This window comes from Panthera leo, chromosome E1 (genome assembly GCF_018350215.1).
Source record: "Panthera leo isolate Ple1 chromosome E1, P.leo_Ple1_pat1.1, whole genome shotgun sequence".
Classification (NCBI taxonomy): Eukaryota; Metazoa; Chordata; class Mammalia; order Carnivora; family Felidae; genus Panthera; species Panthera leo.
The window spans coordinates 7,933,539-7,948,727 of NC_056692.1; the positions used below are offsets into that span (position 1 = coordinate 7,933,539).

Below are 15,189 nucleotides of genomic sequence, written 5' to 3' on the forward strand. Positions count from 1 at the left end.
ACACACACACACACACCCCTCGGGCCCGCCAGCGAGACATCTGGATCGGGACTCGAGTCCCGACCCAAGGGCAACTACACGCCAAGGCTGGCTCCAGGGCAGCGAGGGAGCAAAGGCGCGCGGGAGCCGGAGCGCACGACCGCACCGCTCGGCGGGGTCGGACCTCTCCCAACCCTCAGCCGATCCAGCATCCTTCCGACCTTCTGCTCCTGTCACCAGCTCCTGGCTCCGCCCCCCCCCGAGCCCGCCCCTTGCCCCGCAGCCAATAGCAACCTCCGACCTCTCTCCACCGCCCCAAACCCTTTCCACACCCCCACGTTCCGGGAGCCGGTTGGCTGCTGAACGCTCAGCGGAGCGCCTGTATTTGCAGAGCGCTCCGGGTTTCTGGTAGGCGGACGGGCCCGTCAGTCCGGAAGGCTGGGCCCGCCCACCCCACCTCGGTCTCGGGCTCTCTTCCTGCGCAGTTCTTCGCAGCCTCCGCGGGGAAGTGCCGGGGCCGCTCCCGAGGCTCAGTGGGCAGGACCGCGAGAAGGCAGCCCCGGCGAGCGGCCGTGCGCACCGTCTGGAGTGGCCGGGCAGCGGGGGCGCGGCGTCCTCTTGCCCGAGCAGGAGCACCCTTCGGGCCAGCAGTTGCCGCCACCCCGACTTTCGTTCCAGTTGAAGCTCCTCCCGGGCAACATGTCAAAAGCCGCCACCGCTACAGCTGCCGCCGCCACCTGGGGAAGAACGGCAGCGGCGGCGGCGGCGGCGGCGGCCGCGGGCGCGCGGGGGCAATAAACCGACCCGCCCGGGCGTCCTGCGGGCCAGGGAACCCCCTCCGCGCTCACAGCTCCGGCGGGCCCCGCGCCATGTGCTGAGCCATGTCCCTCGCCGCGCCCCCGGGCTGCGCATGGGGCAGCGCCTGAGCGGCGGCCGATCCTGCCTCGATGTCCCCGGCCGGCTCCTGCCGCAGCCGCCGCCGTCCCCGCCACCGGTGAGGAGGAAGCTCGCGCTGCTCTTCGCCATGCTCTGCATCTGGCTCTACATGTTCCTGTACTCGTGCGCCGGCTCGTGCGCCGCCGCGCCCGGGCTGCTGCTGCTGGGCTCGGGGTCCCGCGCCGCCCACGCCCCGCCGGCCCCGGCTCCGGGTCCCGACGGGACTACCCCCAGGCTGCCGTTCCAGGCGGCGCCGGCCACCCCGCTGGCTGCGGGCAGGGAGCCGGCCGAGGGCGCCGCGAGCCAGGAGGAGCAGAGTCCCGAGACGCCGGACTCCCCCAGCCCCATCTCCAGCTTCTTCAGTGGGTCCGGGAGCAAGCAGCTGCCGCAGGCCATCATCATCGGCGTGAAGAAGGGCGGCACGCGGGCGCTGCTCGAGTTTCTGCGCGTGCACCCCGACGTGCGCGCCGTGGGCGCCGAGCCCCATTTCTTCGACCGCAGCTACGACAAGGGCCTCGCCTGGTACCGGTGAGTTTTCCCAGCAGGGCCAAGGGCAGGGGCGGCAGCCGCGATCCAGACCCGCAGAGGACGGAGACGTGGCATGTGCCGGGGAAGTGACAGGGGTACAGCCTCCGACCCCCGGGGGGCGGGGTGGGGCAGACAGAGGAATAAAGCGGCGGCGCCCGGAATCCCGCCCCGGCATGGTACCGGGTGCTCGGGGCTCCACTCGCCACAACCCATAGAAACTTCTCGAGGAGGTCTGGCAGCTCCGTGGCCTGCGGCGCCCCTAGAATTAATCAAAGGGGGGTGGTCAGCGACTGGACCCTCTTAACTGTGGCCGTTTCCCATAAGCGACCAATCCAGATCTGCTCGTATTTTATTTTTCCTCCCGGAGCGCCGGGACGCTCTGCGCCCAGCCGGTCACCGTCTCCACCCTAGACCAACTTCCAGAGCGGTTTCTGCTCCCCAGATGGGGAGGGGGGTGGGACAGACCGACGGCGTCTGTAAACTTTTTTGTTACAGTCGAACTCCTGGCTGGAACCCGAAGACGGCCAGACCCGCTTGGCTGGCGGGCAGCTTGGGCTCGGGAGGGCGAGCTGGGCGGGTGGCCCGGCGCCTCCGCCCGGCAGCGGGGCGGGCGGCGCGGAGCGTGGAGCGGTGCTGGTCCCTGTCGGGCAAAGGCGCGCACTGCAGCCGGCGGGAGCGGCGCGCGGCTTTGAAGGCTCCGGGGCGCCGCCGGCGCTGCTCGCTCGTTTCCGCCTCCCGGACCCGGGTGCCGGGAGAGCGCCGGCCGGGACGCGTGTGTCCGCGGGCCCTGCACTACGTCGGGGTGCAAAGAATGTGAGGGGTTCGTTGATTGAGAAATGTGCTTTTCCCGAAGGTCGGGCCTTTAGAAAGTTTCGTTTTTCGGGTCAGGTTGTGGGGTCGGGTTGCCGAGGGGCAGCGAGCGGCCCTTGGGGTCATAATCACGACCTCTGCCCAACGCTTTCCAGAGCTACCCGTCTTTGGAGTGAGCTTTTGGGTTGACCGAGCTTCCGGTGAGGCGCGGGTGGGCAGGGGGTCCAGACTCCGGCCTTCGAAAAACTTGGTCGCCAACCAGGAGCCCGGCCAACGGCCTACACTTACCCTTCTCTCTGGTCCTGAGCCCCCAACCCTCGCGAGTGTGACTCTGGAGTGGCCGGCAGGCAGTCCTCCAGGCCCAAGATGCTCGGGACTTCGGGGAAACAAAAGGGGAGAGTCGAACCGAACCCGCGTTCCCTGCTCCCATCCCCCGCCCCCAGGCTTCGCGAAAGATAAAAGGGGGCTGACCCCGCGGATTAAAATCCTTCTCTTCCCAGCCTTGCCCTCCCGCTCCCTTTTGTCCTTCATGTTTTTATTATTGTCAGGAGTTGCCCGAGTCTCGAGGTTTAGCCAGCCGTGACAGTCACGCTTCCCACCGTTGCCGGGCTCTGGTGTCCGACGTCTGGATTCGCGTCCGGGCTCCGGCAGCTCGCTGGTGGCGCTGAGCCTCAGTGCTCCCATCCGCGCAGTGGGGATCCTGTGGTTGCCCCCGCCCCGGGCGGAGAGGAGCGCGCGGGTGCGCTCGGGTGCCCGGCAGCCACGTGGGGGCCTCTCCGAGTGTCAGTGCCGTCGGGTGCCTTGTTGTTCCTGCTTCTGCCGCCACCTGCCCTCTTCCTCCGGGGATGAGCAATCTGGGGGCCGGGAGGGCAGGAACGTCTTTTCAGGGGGAACCCGCCGGGGGCCGGAGGCAGTCCGGGGATTTCTAAGATGCGAAAGCTAGGGGCCGGGTCGGGAGGACCCGGCTGGAAAATCGCCGAATCGGCGGAGTCCGGCGGTTTCTGGGGCAGGTACGGAAATCCCCACTGGAGGATTCGCGCGGTGTCTAGGCGGCCGCGCTCCACCTGCCACGTTCCTTTCGATGGACTCAAAACTGCGGAATAAAGAGCGAAGCCGCGCTGGAAAGGCTCGCCGCGCGCCTGCAGCGGGCAGCGCAGCAGCCGGGGAGCCTCGGGCGGGACCTGCGCCGGGGGGTGGGGGGGGGGGGGAGGGGGTGGGGGGGCGCGGGGCGACCGGACTTGGGGGAGGCGGGAGCCCTCGTCGTCTTCCCTTGCCAGCTCCCGGAACCGAGGGGCCGGACTGACGGGGACCGGGAGGCCCAGGGCCCGCGGCGGCCACCCCGCGGACCGGGGTGGCGGGAGGAGCAAAGTGCAGACCCCGCGGCTCGCCCCCCGCGCCGCGGTCCCGGGCTGCCCCAGCAGCGCCCGGCGGGGCCGCAGGCTTAGTGGGTGTCTCTAAGAAAAAACAAGACGAAACCCAAGGCTTTTAAGGGCCATCTGCTTACTTCGTTTTTTTAATTGATGAAGGATATTCTGGACGTCTGGGCACATGTGTGGACTTAATTATTTTGAAGGCAGCCGTTTTAACTTGAGACAGACCACACCGGGAGGAAACGCCTGTCCCACGACGCTTTTCCTAAAATCCGGTGCCCGGGGAGCACCCCTCGCCCTGGCCGGAGTTCGTTCTCCGGGCTCAGCCAAGCCTAGCTCCTCGCCAGAGGTGTGTCCCATTGTATCTATCTCCCGCTGTGTCCGGACGGTCAGGCCGCAGACTGCAGAAGAGTGTAAATAATAATTAACCGGAGAGTTGCAGTTCGCGTACTGGTTAAAACGTGTCCTCAGAAGCAGAAAATAGGAGAGAGGGGAAGACATTTTGAAGGCATTTAGACATTTTGAAGGCACTAAGAAGCTAGGGGCACGGATGGTTGAATCCGAGAGTCAGGCGTGGCGGTCCGTGGGGGAACCGAGGTCCTGGCTGTGTCTGAGCAAGTCGTTAATAGATTTAATCGGTTGATAACACACTGTTGCTAGTGGCCTAACCGGTAGCCCAGAGCCTGGGCAGATTTGCGTTAAGTCTTAGGATTTGATCGTAGGTCTTTTACCCTTGGCAGAATGAGACCGTAGCAGGCCGAGCTGCAGGGATCATGGTAGGAAGGAGCCTACCAGGGTGGCGACACACGGAGCTGACCTCGCCACCCGCCAGGACTCCGGAATTTTCTGCTGCTTTACCTGCTGCTGCAGGGAAAAAAAAAAAATTGTTAGTAAGTGGGGTTCACCTGCTCCGGACCTGCGTGTTTTAGTCTGGGATTAAGACTCTTGTGGGTTTATTTTTCCAGTCCATTGTCCAGCTCGCTCTTGCTCTGATCAGGCCTCCCAAACTTCACAGGTGCTTCGAGGACCCCGTGGGTTGGCTTATCAAGACTTGGGGTGCAACCATCCTTTACCTTCAGTTCCTTGGTGGTGAAGGTGTTTGAGAAATAATGGGGGCACCTTACATACCCCCAGGTGGAGAAGTCACCCACCGCCTACACCGAGGCTCTGAACACTGGTTTAAACTTGGAATTTAAAATTAAATATGTACATTCTGTAGTAAGTTTCTCTTTTTGATTTGGCTTAAGCTCGGTAGATTTTCAAGAATTTTAATGACCCCAGTTTGGGAATTAAGTTAGCTAAATATTGTGTGATTATTATCGTGATTTTTTTTTTTTTTTTTTTTTTTTTTTTTGAGAGAACTATGCTTTAGATGTTACAGCGCCAGAACCCTTTCCCCGCCTTGACTCTTCTTTCCATTTTTGGTTGTACAAAGAAGCTGACACTTGAATGCTGTGGCCACGTTAGGAAAAAAAAAAAAAGTCTGGCGTGTGGGTGGTTTTATAATGTTGATAGCTAACACTTACTGAATGTTTTCCCTGTGTGCCAGGCACTGTTTCAAGTTTTACAGGATTAGCACATTTAATCCTCGTTACAGTCCTGTGAAGTAGGTACTTCTATAGGCCAAGAAACACAGGCACAGAGAGGTTAAGCGACTGGCCCAAGGCCTCACAGCCAGAAAGTGACAAAGCTTAGTATAGCAACCCAGGAGGTTCTGATCCAGAGGTCACTCTGGGCTGTGCTCCCTCCTTGCTTAAAGTGACCAGGACAGGAGGCTGGTCATAGATGAGGGGTTCAGAACTGGGTTAGCTTTGGAAGAGTTTTGAGTTTTCTCTTGCACCTCTCGTCACCTCAGTGTAGACTGCTCACTTACATCAGCCCCAGAATAGGAGAGTTGCTGCATCCCATGTTGGCTTATAAACTAGAGTAAGGATAATTCTATCACTATAGAAGTTTCATTTCTGTGCCTGCACAGGACAGAGCCAAAGGAGTCATTAAAATTACAAAAATATCCTCAAATAACAAAGGCTGAGAAAATATGATGTCCCTACAGAGTAGATTTATTCTCTTCCGTTTGCCTTTTTTTTTTTTTTAAGGCTGGGGAGGGGGGTGTGTGGGAGGACATAGAGTTAAAATAAGATGTTCCAGAACTTTCTTGGGATGAATTTATTCATTAAAAAACAAAAAACCGTCCCCCAAATCAAAACTGAAAACTTGCGCTTACCAAACCAGAAGACAGTTAAACGAACTCGTGGAGCAGATTTCTTTAGAATTAGATTCTAACACCCAGTAACTTCAGAAATCTCTGACTTGAAAGCCAGCAGCGGAAAATAGCAACTTTTCCTACGCTTCACTTTCCCAAGTGCCGAGGAAACTAATTTCTCCTCTGTTTTCCTAGACTAGCTCTGAAAACTTGGTGGCAAGGACCGCTTCTGTCTTCACTGAGGGAAATTTAAGATACGATCTGATTGGAGATAATCCTTTTTGAAGTAATTGCACTTTCTCAGTCCTGGAGTTCAAACCAAATATGCAACTCACTTCGAGCTGCTGGGTGAAGATCAAAAATCTCCATTTATATGCAACAATTTGAAATACAAACCATCATGTTACAGAGCTGTCAAGATTTATTAGCAAGACAGTGCAGCATGTGTTGAACTCTGTTTTTAATTAGGCACCTAAATTAGACCATAAAATGGTTGATTAATCTTTTACAAGTTGAGGGGAAAATATAACATAAATTAACCTAATCATAAGTGTTTCCCCAGATGCTCTGAGTTAATAAAATAGTCAATATTTAATAGCAACCTATTTGTTTTAGATTAAAAAAATGCTGAAATGTAGGAATTACACTTCTCTTTCAAGTGATAGGGCATTGTTGAACAGGCCTTTAAAAAAAATTAGCCTATGCCTTAAAACATATTTACCGAAATAAGATACCATAATTAGGAATTAAGTGTGGACTAAACTAGATTTTGCCTTTTTAACAGAGCCATGAGTATTAAAAACGTGGCATTTAATAGAGACTAATATTTATAAAGACATCTCCCCAGCTAAAGTTGTATTGTTTGAGATTTTTGAAGTGATCTGTCACAGCTGTTTTTCTAGTTTGGGTGTTTTATTTTCTTGTTTGAAGCAAAACTTTTTGAGATTAAAAAAAAGTCAATGTGTCACACAACCTCATTCCAAATGCATATGCTGGTTTTACCTTTTTGTTTAAAACGCGTCGTAGGATATAAGGTTTTCTGATTACATAAGTTGACCCTTAAATAATTTTTTTTTAAGAGTTTTATTTATGTTTGAGCGAGAGACAGAGTGTGAACCGGGGAGGGGCAGAGAGAGGGGGGAGACACAGAATCCGAAGCAGGCTCTCGGCTCTGAGCTGTCCGCACAGAGCCCGACGCGGGGCTCGAACTCACAGACTGAGATCATGACCTGGGCCGAAGCCGGACACTTAACCGACTGAGCCACCCAGGCGTCCCAAGTTGACCCTTTTTAATCACTAACATTACTTAGAATTAAAAGTGCTCCAGGAATTTAAAAAGAAAAAAAACAAAACAAAAACCCAGCCCACTAGTGTTCTGAATCCAGGAAGTGGCGTTTATTTAGAGCTTCAGAAGTGACCCAAGATCGCTTGCAAGACTGCTTTCTGTGTCACTAGTTTTTCAATACTTTGTGTCCTCACTCTATGAACATGGAAATTCACTTGATTGACAGAGACACAAAATGTCTACTCGAAAGGCAGCGCATAATGAGCATTTCTTTTGCTGTGAATAGAGTTAGTTTCCAAATAGGGCGCTACCTCTCTCATTTAACAGTGGGTGATTTCAGACAGTAAGGGAAATTTCGGCGCTAGGCTGCTGGGACAGTCAGGAATCCCAGCAAAATGAATTCCCGAAGTATGTGGCATATTTTCAAGGGTAATGGATACAATATGGTGCCTACCTCGAATGAAAACATTTACCATGACGGAGAAGAAATGAGATACTGGTATCTTTGAAAGCTACTTGTAAGTTGAGCATGAAGCTTTTTCTAATATTTAAAAGATTACCTTGTTAGAAATCTCCGATTGCTCTCAAAGTATACCAAAATAAAACTAACACCCAATAAAACTGGTATTAGTATTATCGGTGTGTGTGTATATGTATATATACATATATATATATATATATTTTATATATTTATATATTTTATATATATTTTCTGAATTTAGATATGGGGAAAAGTTGAGAAGGGAGAAGCAATTACCAGCTTGAATAACATGATGATAAATATTTTTCATTGCAGCCAAGAGGCTGTGTGTCAAAATACTGTTAATGCTAATAAAACCCATTCATTTTCTTTGCAGATAGAGAGGAGTTGTTGATTTCCCTTATATCTCTATCTTAAATTCTTTAAACACACACTTTTGTGGCTTGAAACGTTAAAAATAGCTTACATTCCTGGGTCACTCGAAAAATTTTACCTCATTGCATCATGGGTGTAACATGTTTAAATAGCAAAGCTGTACTGAACAGTGTGTTCGCCCCCCAGAGAGAGTTGCTTTTAGAAACTGGTAGGACTGTGGATCCGGTTAGAGAGGCACTACAGAGGGCAACTGGGATTTTCTACTTGCATTGTAATAAAAGTATGTATGTACATACATACATTCACTGGGACTTTAACTTGGTATGTTTGTTACGGAGCAGATAAGCTCTTGGGATAAAATATTTTTCTCCTAAATTCAGCAAATGTGTTAAAAGAAGACCCTGGTGTAGCATCAGGTTTGGTTGTTATTTAAGCCCAGGCTGGACTCCTGTCTTGCAAAGGGGTCAGTATTTTTAAACGCTTTGGACAAGAGTGTGAATGATTCCATGTGTTCTTCAAGCAGCTTGGGGGCGGAGGATTGAGACCCCCTGTTCCCCCCCCCCCCCCCCCCCCCCAATCTGTCACACTCAGTGCACAGGGTTACACTTGCTCAGAAACTCATACAGTGCTGTTAGATTGTTCTGGGCAACGTGAAGCTTGGGGGCAACAAATGGAGAGTGAAAGAAATATACATATATGGGAAAGAGAAGTGAGAAGCGGCAGATTTCTCGCGCACACCCTCGACTGAATGGCGGAGGGGCAGGAGGGAAGATCTGATGACAGAAGTGTCCGGCATGGCCCCACAAAGACCCCCGGCGCGGCCACGTGTCTGCCACCATCGGGGAGCTGGCCGAGCGCTCGCCTAGACCCGGCGTCTTGGAAGGTGGCACAGAAAATGGCTCCGCGGCTGGGATCCGTCAGCACGGTCCCTGTGTCGCGTGGGATCACTACATCTGGTCCAGGATCGCTGAGCCCCGGAGACAGATGGCGGAGCTTCCCTTGTCGGGGGCGTGGCGGGGGCGGCCCCTCCGCCCCCGCGGGTCGCCCGCTGCATCCACGTGACCAGCCCGAGCGCCCCGCTGCAGCCTCACCTGTTGGGTCGAGCCGGGCGGAGCAGCCCGCGCTCGCGGTGGCGGGGAGGGTGCCGGCGGGCCGCGGCCGCGCGCTGATTGGTCCGAACGGTTTCCAGGAGGCCAATGGTGCTCCGCCTGCGAGGCAGCCCCGCCCAGAGTGGGCGGGCAGAGCCGGGGCGGGCGGGATTTCCCCGCTGCCAGCCATCCCTCGGGTGGGGCTAAGCGGGTCCTGAGCCTCGGTCGTCCTCCCAGCCCGGCGCTCAGGCGGGTCCGTTTGCTCGCTTCCTTTCTTTCCCCGCCCTCTGTATGCTCGGAACCCTCCGGCACAATTTCCCCTGCCTTCTGGAGGGGAGGTGTGTGTTCTCGTAGTATATGCCTCCGTCGGGTAGAGCTGGGGGTGCAGATCGGCCTCGGCCTCGCTGAATCACTGGCTTGTCGGGGCGCGGGCGGAATGAATGAGTTCTTGAGATGGGCGAGGAAACTGCCTTTTTAAGGAGAAGGGGATGAGATGGCTCGGAAAGAAGTGAATCAGCAGAGTCCGTTTTCAAGCAGCACGTGTGTTCTCTTTCTCTCTGGGGGAGGAACTGTGTTCTCTTGGGTTCACTCACTTCTGTAATGGGTGCCTGGAATGCGAGTCAGCAGGTCCCGTGGGCACCCCAAACTAGCTTTATTTTTCCTGAATGGGGCCGGTTAAAGGGCAGGATGAAGAGAAAAGGTGGAAAAGGCCCCGGGTGGGGAGGAGAGGAGGCTAAGGAAAAAGCAAATAACTCAAGCCCCTTCTGATTCCTGAGTCTCTGCTGGACGGAGACCAGGTGGCTCAGCGACCCACCCCCCCCCCCGCCCCCCGACAGTGCCCTGAGTCCAGCAGCTGCCCCCTACCCGCAGGCGGTTGGAATGGCTCTGCGTGTGCAACCCCGGAGCGCCCTTCTGCCCCCAGCCCCCAGCCTGCATATGGACATTCACAAGGTTACCCTTGTTTAGTGCAGCGGAAGGTTCGAAGGACCACCTTAAAACGCCTCCTGTCACGATGGATTTACACCATGCACTGGGACCACTGTCGTGCATTTGGAGCAGACCCTATCTTGGAGGGCGGATCTTTTGCAGAGATGTAGGAGATGATCTGTATTAAAAGAACGGGGCGTTGGCCTAAGACAATGCTCTTTGCTGCAGGAGTTGTTGAAGAAATGCAGGATTTGGATCTCGGGTCCATTAAAGTGGTCTCCCCAGGGGAGAAGACACACTAAGCAGACAATTAAGAGGACAATCTTACACCCCCAGATCACTCCCAGTTCCTTCCCCCCAGCTGAAAGGCCTCTCCCTCCCCCGCCAACTTGCTTGTTTCCAGACCTGGCTCAGCCCAGCCATTCCTCTTGATGTGCTGTTCCTAGGGTCCCTGGTGCCCTCCAGGCTGATTGTTCCAGAAATCTCCAGACACTTAGCATATGCTAGTGCTGCCAGTTAACACAGATACACAAAGAAGTAAACATCCTGTTCCCAGCCCAGAGCTTTTACAGAAGCCCCAAGTGGGTGAGTGGGTGTGGGGGGGAGGGGTGAGCACAGAGAATAGGGGAGGAGAGCCGATCGCTACTTTGTCACTGACTTGAAACACTCAAATGGAAGAAGTCAAAGGTGACTATTTTGAGCCTTTTTGTACAGTCAGTGAAGAATACATTCTCCTAAATCATGCTGACCTATTTTTTTTCCCACTCATTTAACAAGGGTTTATTGAGCATTTACCTTAAAAAAAATGTGTATTTATTTTTGAGAGAGCACAAGCAGGGGACGGGCAGGGAGAGGGGGCCAGAGGATCTGAAGCAGGCTCGGTGCCGACAGCCGCAAGCCCAACGTGGGGCTTGAACTCATGAACCGTGAGATCATGACCTGAGCCGAAGCTGGAGGGACTCTCAACCAACAGAGTCACCCAGGTGCCTGGAGCGCTTGCTTTTTAAAAAACATGCAGACTTTATCTTTCAAAAGCATTTTTAGGATCACGGCAAAATGGAGTGAAAAGACCAGAGTTCCCAGGTACGCCCTGTCCTCACAAATGCACAGCCCCCCTCACTGTCCCCATGCATCACCAGAATGGTACATTTGTTATCATTGATGACCTTGCATGACACATCATTATCATCCAAAGTCCTTAGCTTACGTTAGGACTTACAGAGTTTACAACATTGCTCTTGATGTCCTGTTACAGCTTTTGACAAACGTATAATGACATGCACCCATCGTTTTAATATCCTACAGAATAATACGACTGCCCTAAAAATGCCCTGTTGTAGCACTCACTTTTCTCAAGTGCTATCCGTGGCAGCCAATGGAAATACGAGAGACGTGAACTCGTCCTTGAGGGGCCTGTTTGAACCAGGGAACAAAAAAATCCACAGGTTCAAAGACGCCGCAAAGCAACTTAAGCACTGATTTAAAAAATTGTTTGTCCTGGGGCGCTTGGGTGGCTCAGTCAGTTAAACGTCTGACTTCGGTTCTGGGCATGATCTCACACTTCGTGAGTTCGAGCCCTGCATCAGGTTCTGTGCTGACAGCTCAGAGCCTGGAGCCTGCTTCGGATGCTGTGTCTCCCTCTCTTCTCTGCCCCTCCCCTGCTCACACTCTGTCTCTCTCAAAAAAAAAAAGAAAAATGAATAAATGTTAAAACGAAATTAAAATCGCTAGTCCTGCGAAATCACTGGTAATTCCGAAAACCCTTTTGAGGAGAACGGGAAGCGTTCGATGAACCAGTGAAAATTGAAATGTGATTTTGTACAGTTTACTTTCCAGGAGCTTTCCAAAGACCGCTAAGCAGATAGGAAGGAGAGGGAGCGTCCATTACTATGTGATACAGTAGGGGGGGGGAAATGGCTCAGCGTTAGTGAGTGAGGGCCTGCTGTGTGCAGGGAGTGATGCTTCTGTGTGATTCCCCCCCCACATGGTGGAGGAGGAAAGGGAAACTCTCAGAGATTGGTCGCCTAAGGTCCTACAGCTAGATCTGCAGGTGGTCAACCTCTTGAACCCAAAGCCCTCCCAGATGGCCCTTCGAACGCCCCATCTTGGAGCTCCTGTACATGGCGGAAATTCCACCTGGTGTTCCAGGGGACCGCTTCAAGCCATCTCTTCTCTTGTTTCCCTCCTCCCCACCCCCACAAAGACACACAGACTTTTTCACATTAAAATATCCCCGGGGTTATAGTTTCCCTCTCTTTTTCTGTCCCCGTGCCTACTTTTCCTTCTGCCCGCACCCGCTCGTCAGCCTCAGCTCTGTTGGAATGGCACGGGCATTTGATAGATGGCAGTTTTCATGATACCTATGTCACAGTCACTTTCACATCACCCCTGCAGCCCCTACTCTAGCGCTAAGATCTGTGTATTTGATCCCCCTTTTCTGACTGCAACCTCCCTCCATTTCTTCACTTACCAACCTGTTCTGTTTCACCTGTTCTTTGAGCCTGCCCGCCACCACCACCGTACCCCAATTCTTGGTTCTCAGGATGACTGAACTCTGCCGCTTTCTCCCTATGCCCTGTTGCTTTCCTTCTGCGTTCTCTGACACCCTAACCACCGTCGTCCCTACCAGCGGAGACCTCTTGATTTGTACTGTCCCCGGCCGCTGTGCAGGAGAAGGTCTTAACCGTAGAGCCGACCTGGCCCATGCTGAGTTTATGCCCTTGTCCAAGAACTTGGCTCTTACTGTGCAGCTTGCTGGCCGTTCAGGTCACCACTGCTTACCCATGCCAAGACCCGTTGTGTACAAAGGAACTTCGGGATGGCATCGTCTTCCTTCAAGCACCCGTTCAGAGAACTCCTACACGGGCAGAAACCACAGAGAGACCGTGGTCTCTGTAGGAACATCGCGCACTTAAAATCTTCTCAGCGTGGCTTTAGTTTCTGCTTATTTTCTTTTCATTCAGTGTCTTTTCATTCAGTATTGCCTTTCTCCTTTTCCAAGACTTCCCTTCTTCGTTGCTAAGAAGTGTTGCGTTCTCTCTTTTCTGCGTTCTTTGAAGAAAATCCAAGACATCGCATTATTTTATCTAGAGGCCTGGCTTTTTTTTAAGTCGGATTCTTACTTCACGTACCTACAAGAAAGTATGCAAAGCAAGAATGTGCAGCCTGATGAATGTTCACAAAGTCAACATCCCGAGGTAATAGGGGCTTAAGAACTCACCCCCCCCCCAAAGCCACCCTTGTGCCCCTTCCAGTCACTGTCCCTGTCCCAAGGACATACCAACCCTCCTACGTTCCACCATCACACATTGTGGAACTTAATATACATGAAATCCTCGAGCGAATACTTGCAACGTTTTAAAAACCTGTGAATTCATCGCTGATATTGACAGACTCCGAAGTTTGGCAAGCAAATCCGGGTTTTCCGATTCTTTCACAAAGGGCGGGACCAACGGCTGGCTGGAACCGGAAGGCAGCCGCACCTGTGAATGGGGGCGTGTTCTTTTCCCGTTTGACACAGTCCTCACTGCTCCTTACTGTCTCCCACTGGGCCGGCTTCGCTCGTCTGTTACCTGCCTGGTCCTGGGTCAGGTCAGTGCCAGAGAGCTGGCTGCACACTGTCCCCTTCCCCCACCCCCTCGCCTCGTTTTTCAGGTACGCACTATTTCAGAATTAAATTCCCTCCGTCTCGTTCGTCGTGGATGTTCTCGTTAGATTTGGGGGTTAGCCATTTCTCGTTGGACTTGGTTTTCGTCGGACGCCTCTGTAAAAATCCTGGGAGAGAGAGGTTGCACGGAGCTCCGAGGCTCGCTGGGGCCATTTGAAATCAGAATCCTCGTCGTCAAATTTGTTCTAATGACCCGCTTCTATTTAAAAGATGTTTTGGGGGGTCACCCTTTTCCCACAGACTTTGTGACCTTCGGGAAGTCGCTCTGTGTCTTTGGCGTCAGCATCCCCACGTGTACAACGGAGGTGAGCCCGTATTTCCCCAGTCCACTGGGGATGTGTGGTCCTACTTCTCGTGACTAGTACACAGCTCGTGCCCTGTGCAACACGCATGCTGGTCTATACCCCTCAGTGAGTTCACTGAGCAGGACCTGAAGTGGGCTCCAGGCTCTGAGCTGTCAGCACAGAGCCCGACGCGGGGCTTGAACCCACCATCCGCGAGATCATGAGCTGAGCTGAAGTCAGATGCTTAACCACCTGAGCCACCCAGACGCCCCACTCAATGATAGCTTTAAGTGCCGACTGTCCGGTGTTAGCATTTATCTTCTTGAGGACGGTTAGCAGGTGGCCTGCCGGCCACACTCGGAGAAGTACTGTCTCCAGTTCCTTCAGCGAACAGAAAGTTCTGGAAAGATGAATAGGTGATAACGCGGAAGAAATGGTTCCATGTTCGGGCGTTAAAGGTGCTGAGAAGCACTACGGCCCAAAACAAAACACAAAGCCAAACCAAAAAAAGCCCAGACGGGACAAAACAAAAATCTGTTTCCTTTTCTTGGAGCTGGCATTCCCCACCCCCACCCCCACCCCCACCATGTACAGGATTCTCTTTTCATTCAGTATCACCTGTTACTCCATGAAGCCGTGCTGTCCTGATGCCACTTTGGGGTACATTAGCAGACCAGGTCCCCAGGGTTTCTTACACTTTGAAGAATTTGACCCCGGACCCTGTGCGCTCTCTGTCCACCTTTAAAAAGGTGCCCCTTTGGGGTGCCTGGGTGGCTCAGTCAGTTGGGCGTCCGACTTCAGCTCAGGTCATGATCTCACGGTCCGTGAGTTCGGGCCCCGTGTCAGGCTCTGTGCTGACAGTTCGGAGCCTGGAACCTGCTTCAGATTCTGTGTCTCCCTCTCTTTCTCTGCCCTCCCCCGTTCCTTCTCTGTCTCTCTCTGTCTCAAAAATAAACGTTAAAAATTTAAAAAAATAAAAATAAAAAGGTGCCCCTTCTTATTTGAAGTTCGGTTCCATGCTTCTCCTGCTTGTGAAGTTGTCACGACCCTCATGTGCCTGGGGGCACCTGGGTGGCCCGGTCGGCTGAGTGTCCGACTTCAGCTCAGGTCGTGATCTAGAGGTTCGTGAGTTCCAGCCTCGCGTCTTTGCTACCATGCGGAGCCCGCTTCGGATTCCGTGTCTCCCTGTCTCTCTGCCCCTCTCCTGCCTGCCTTCTCTCATTCTCTCTGAAAAATAAAACGTCACAAAAAAACAA

The 15,189-nt window shown here is 53.4% G+C and overlaps 1 protein-coding gene across 1 annotated transcript in view; it reads left to right on the top strand.

Moving 5' to 3' along the window:
* Positions 1-407: 407 nt before the first annotated feature.
* The window catches only part of LOC122206597 (heparan sulfate glucosamine 3-O-sulfotransferase 3B1), a 36,372-nt gene continuing 21,590 nt past the window's right edge, over positions 408-15,189 (top strand). The window contains exon 1 of the mRNA XM_042915936.1: positions 408-1,443. Coding sequence (XP_042771870.1) covers positions 890-1,443 — 554 coding nt within the window. The 5' untranslated portion in view covers positions 408-889. The remainder of the gene's footprint in view (positions 1,444-15,189) is intronic.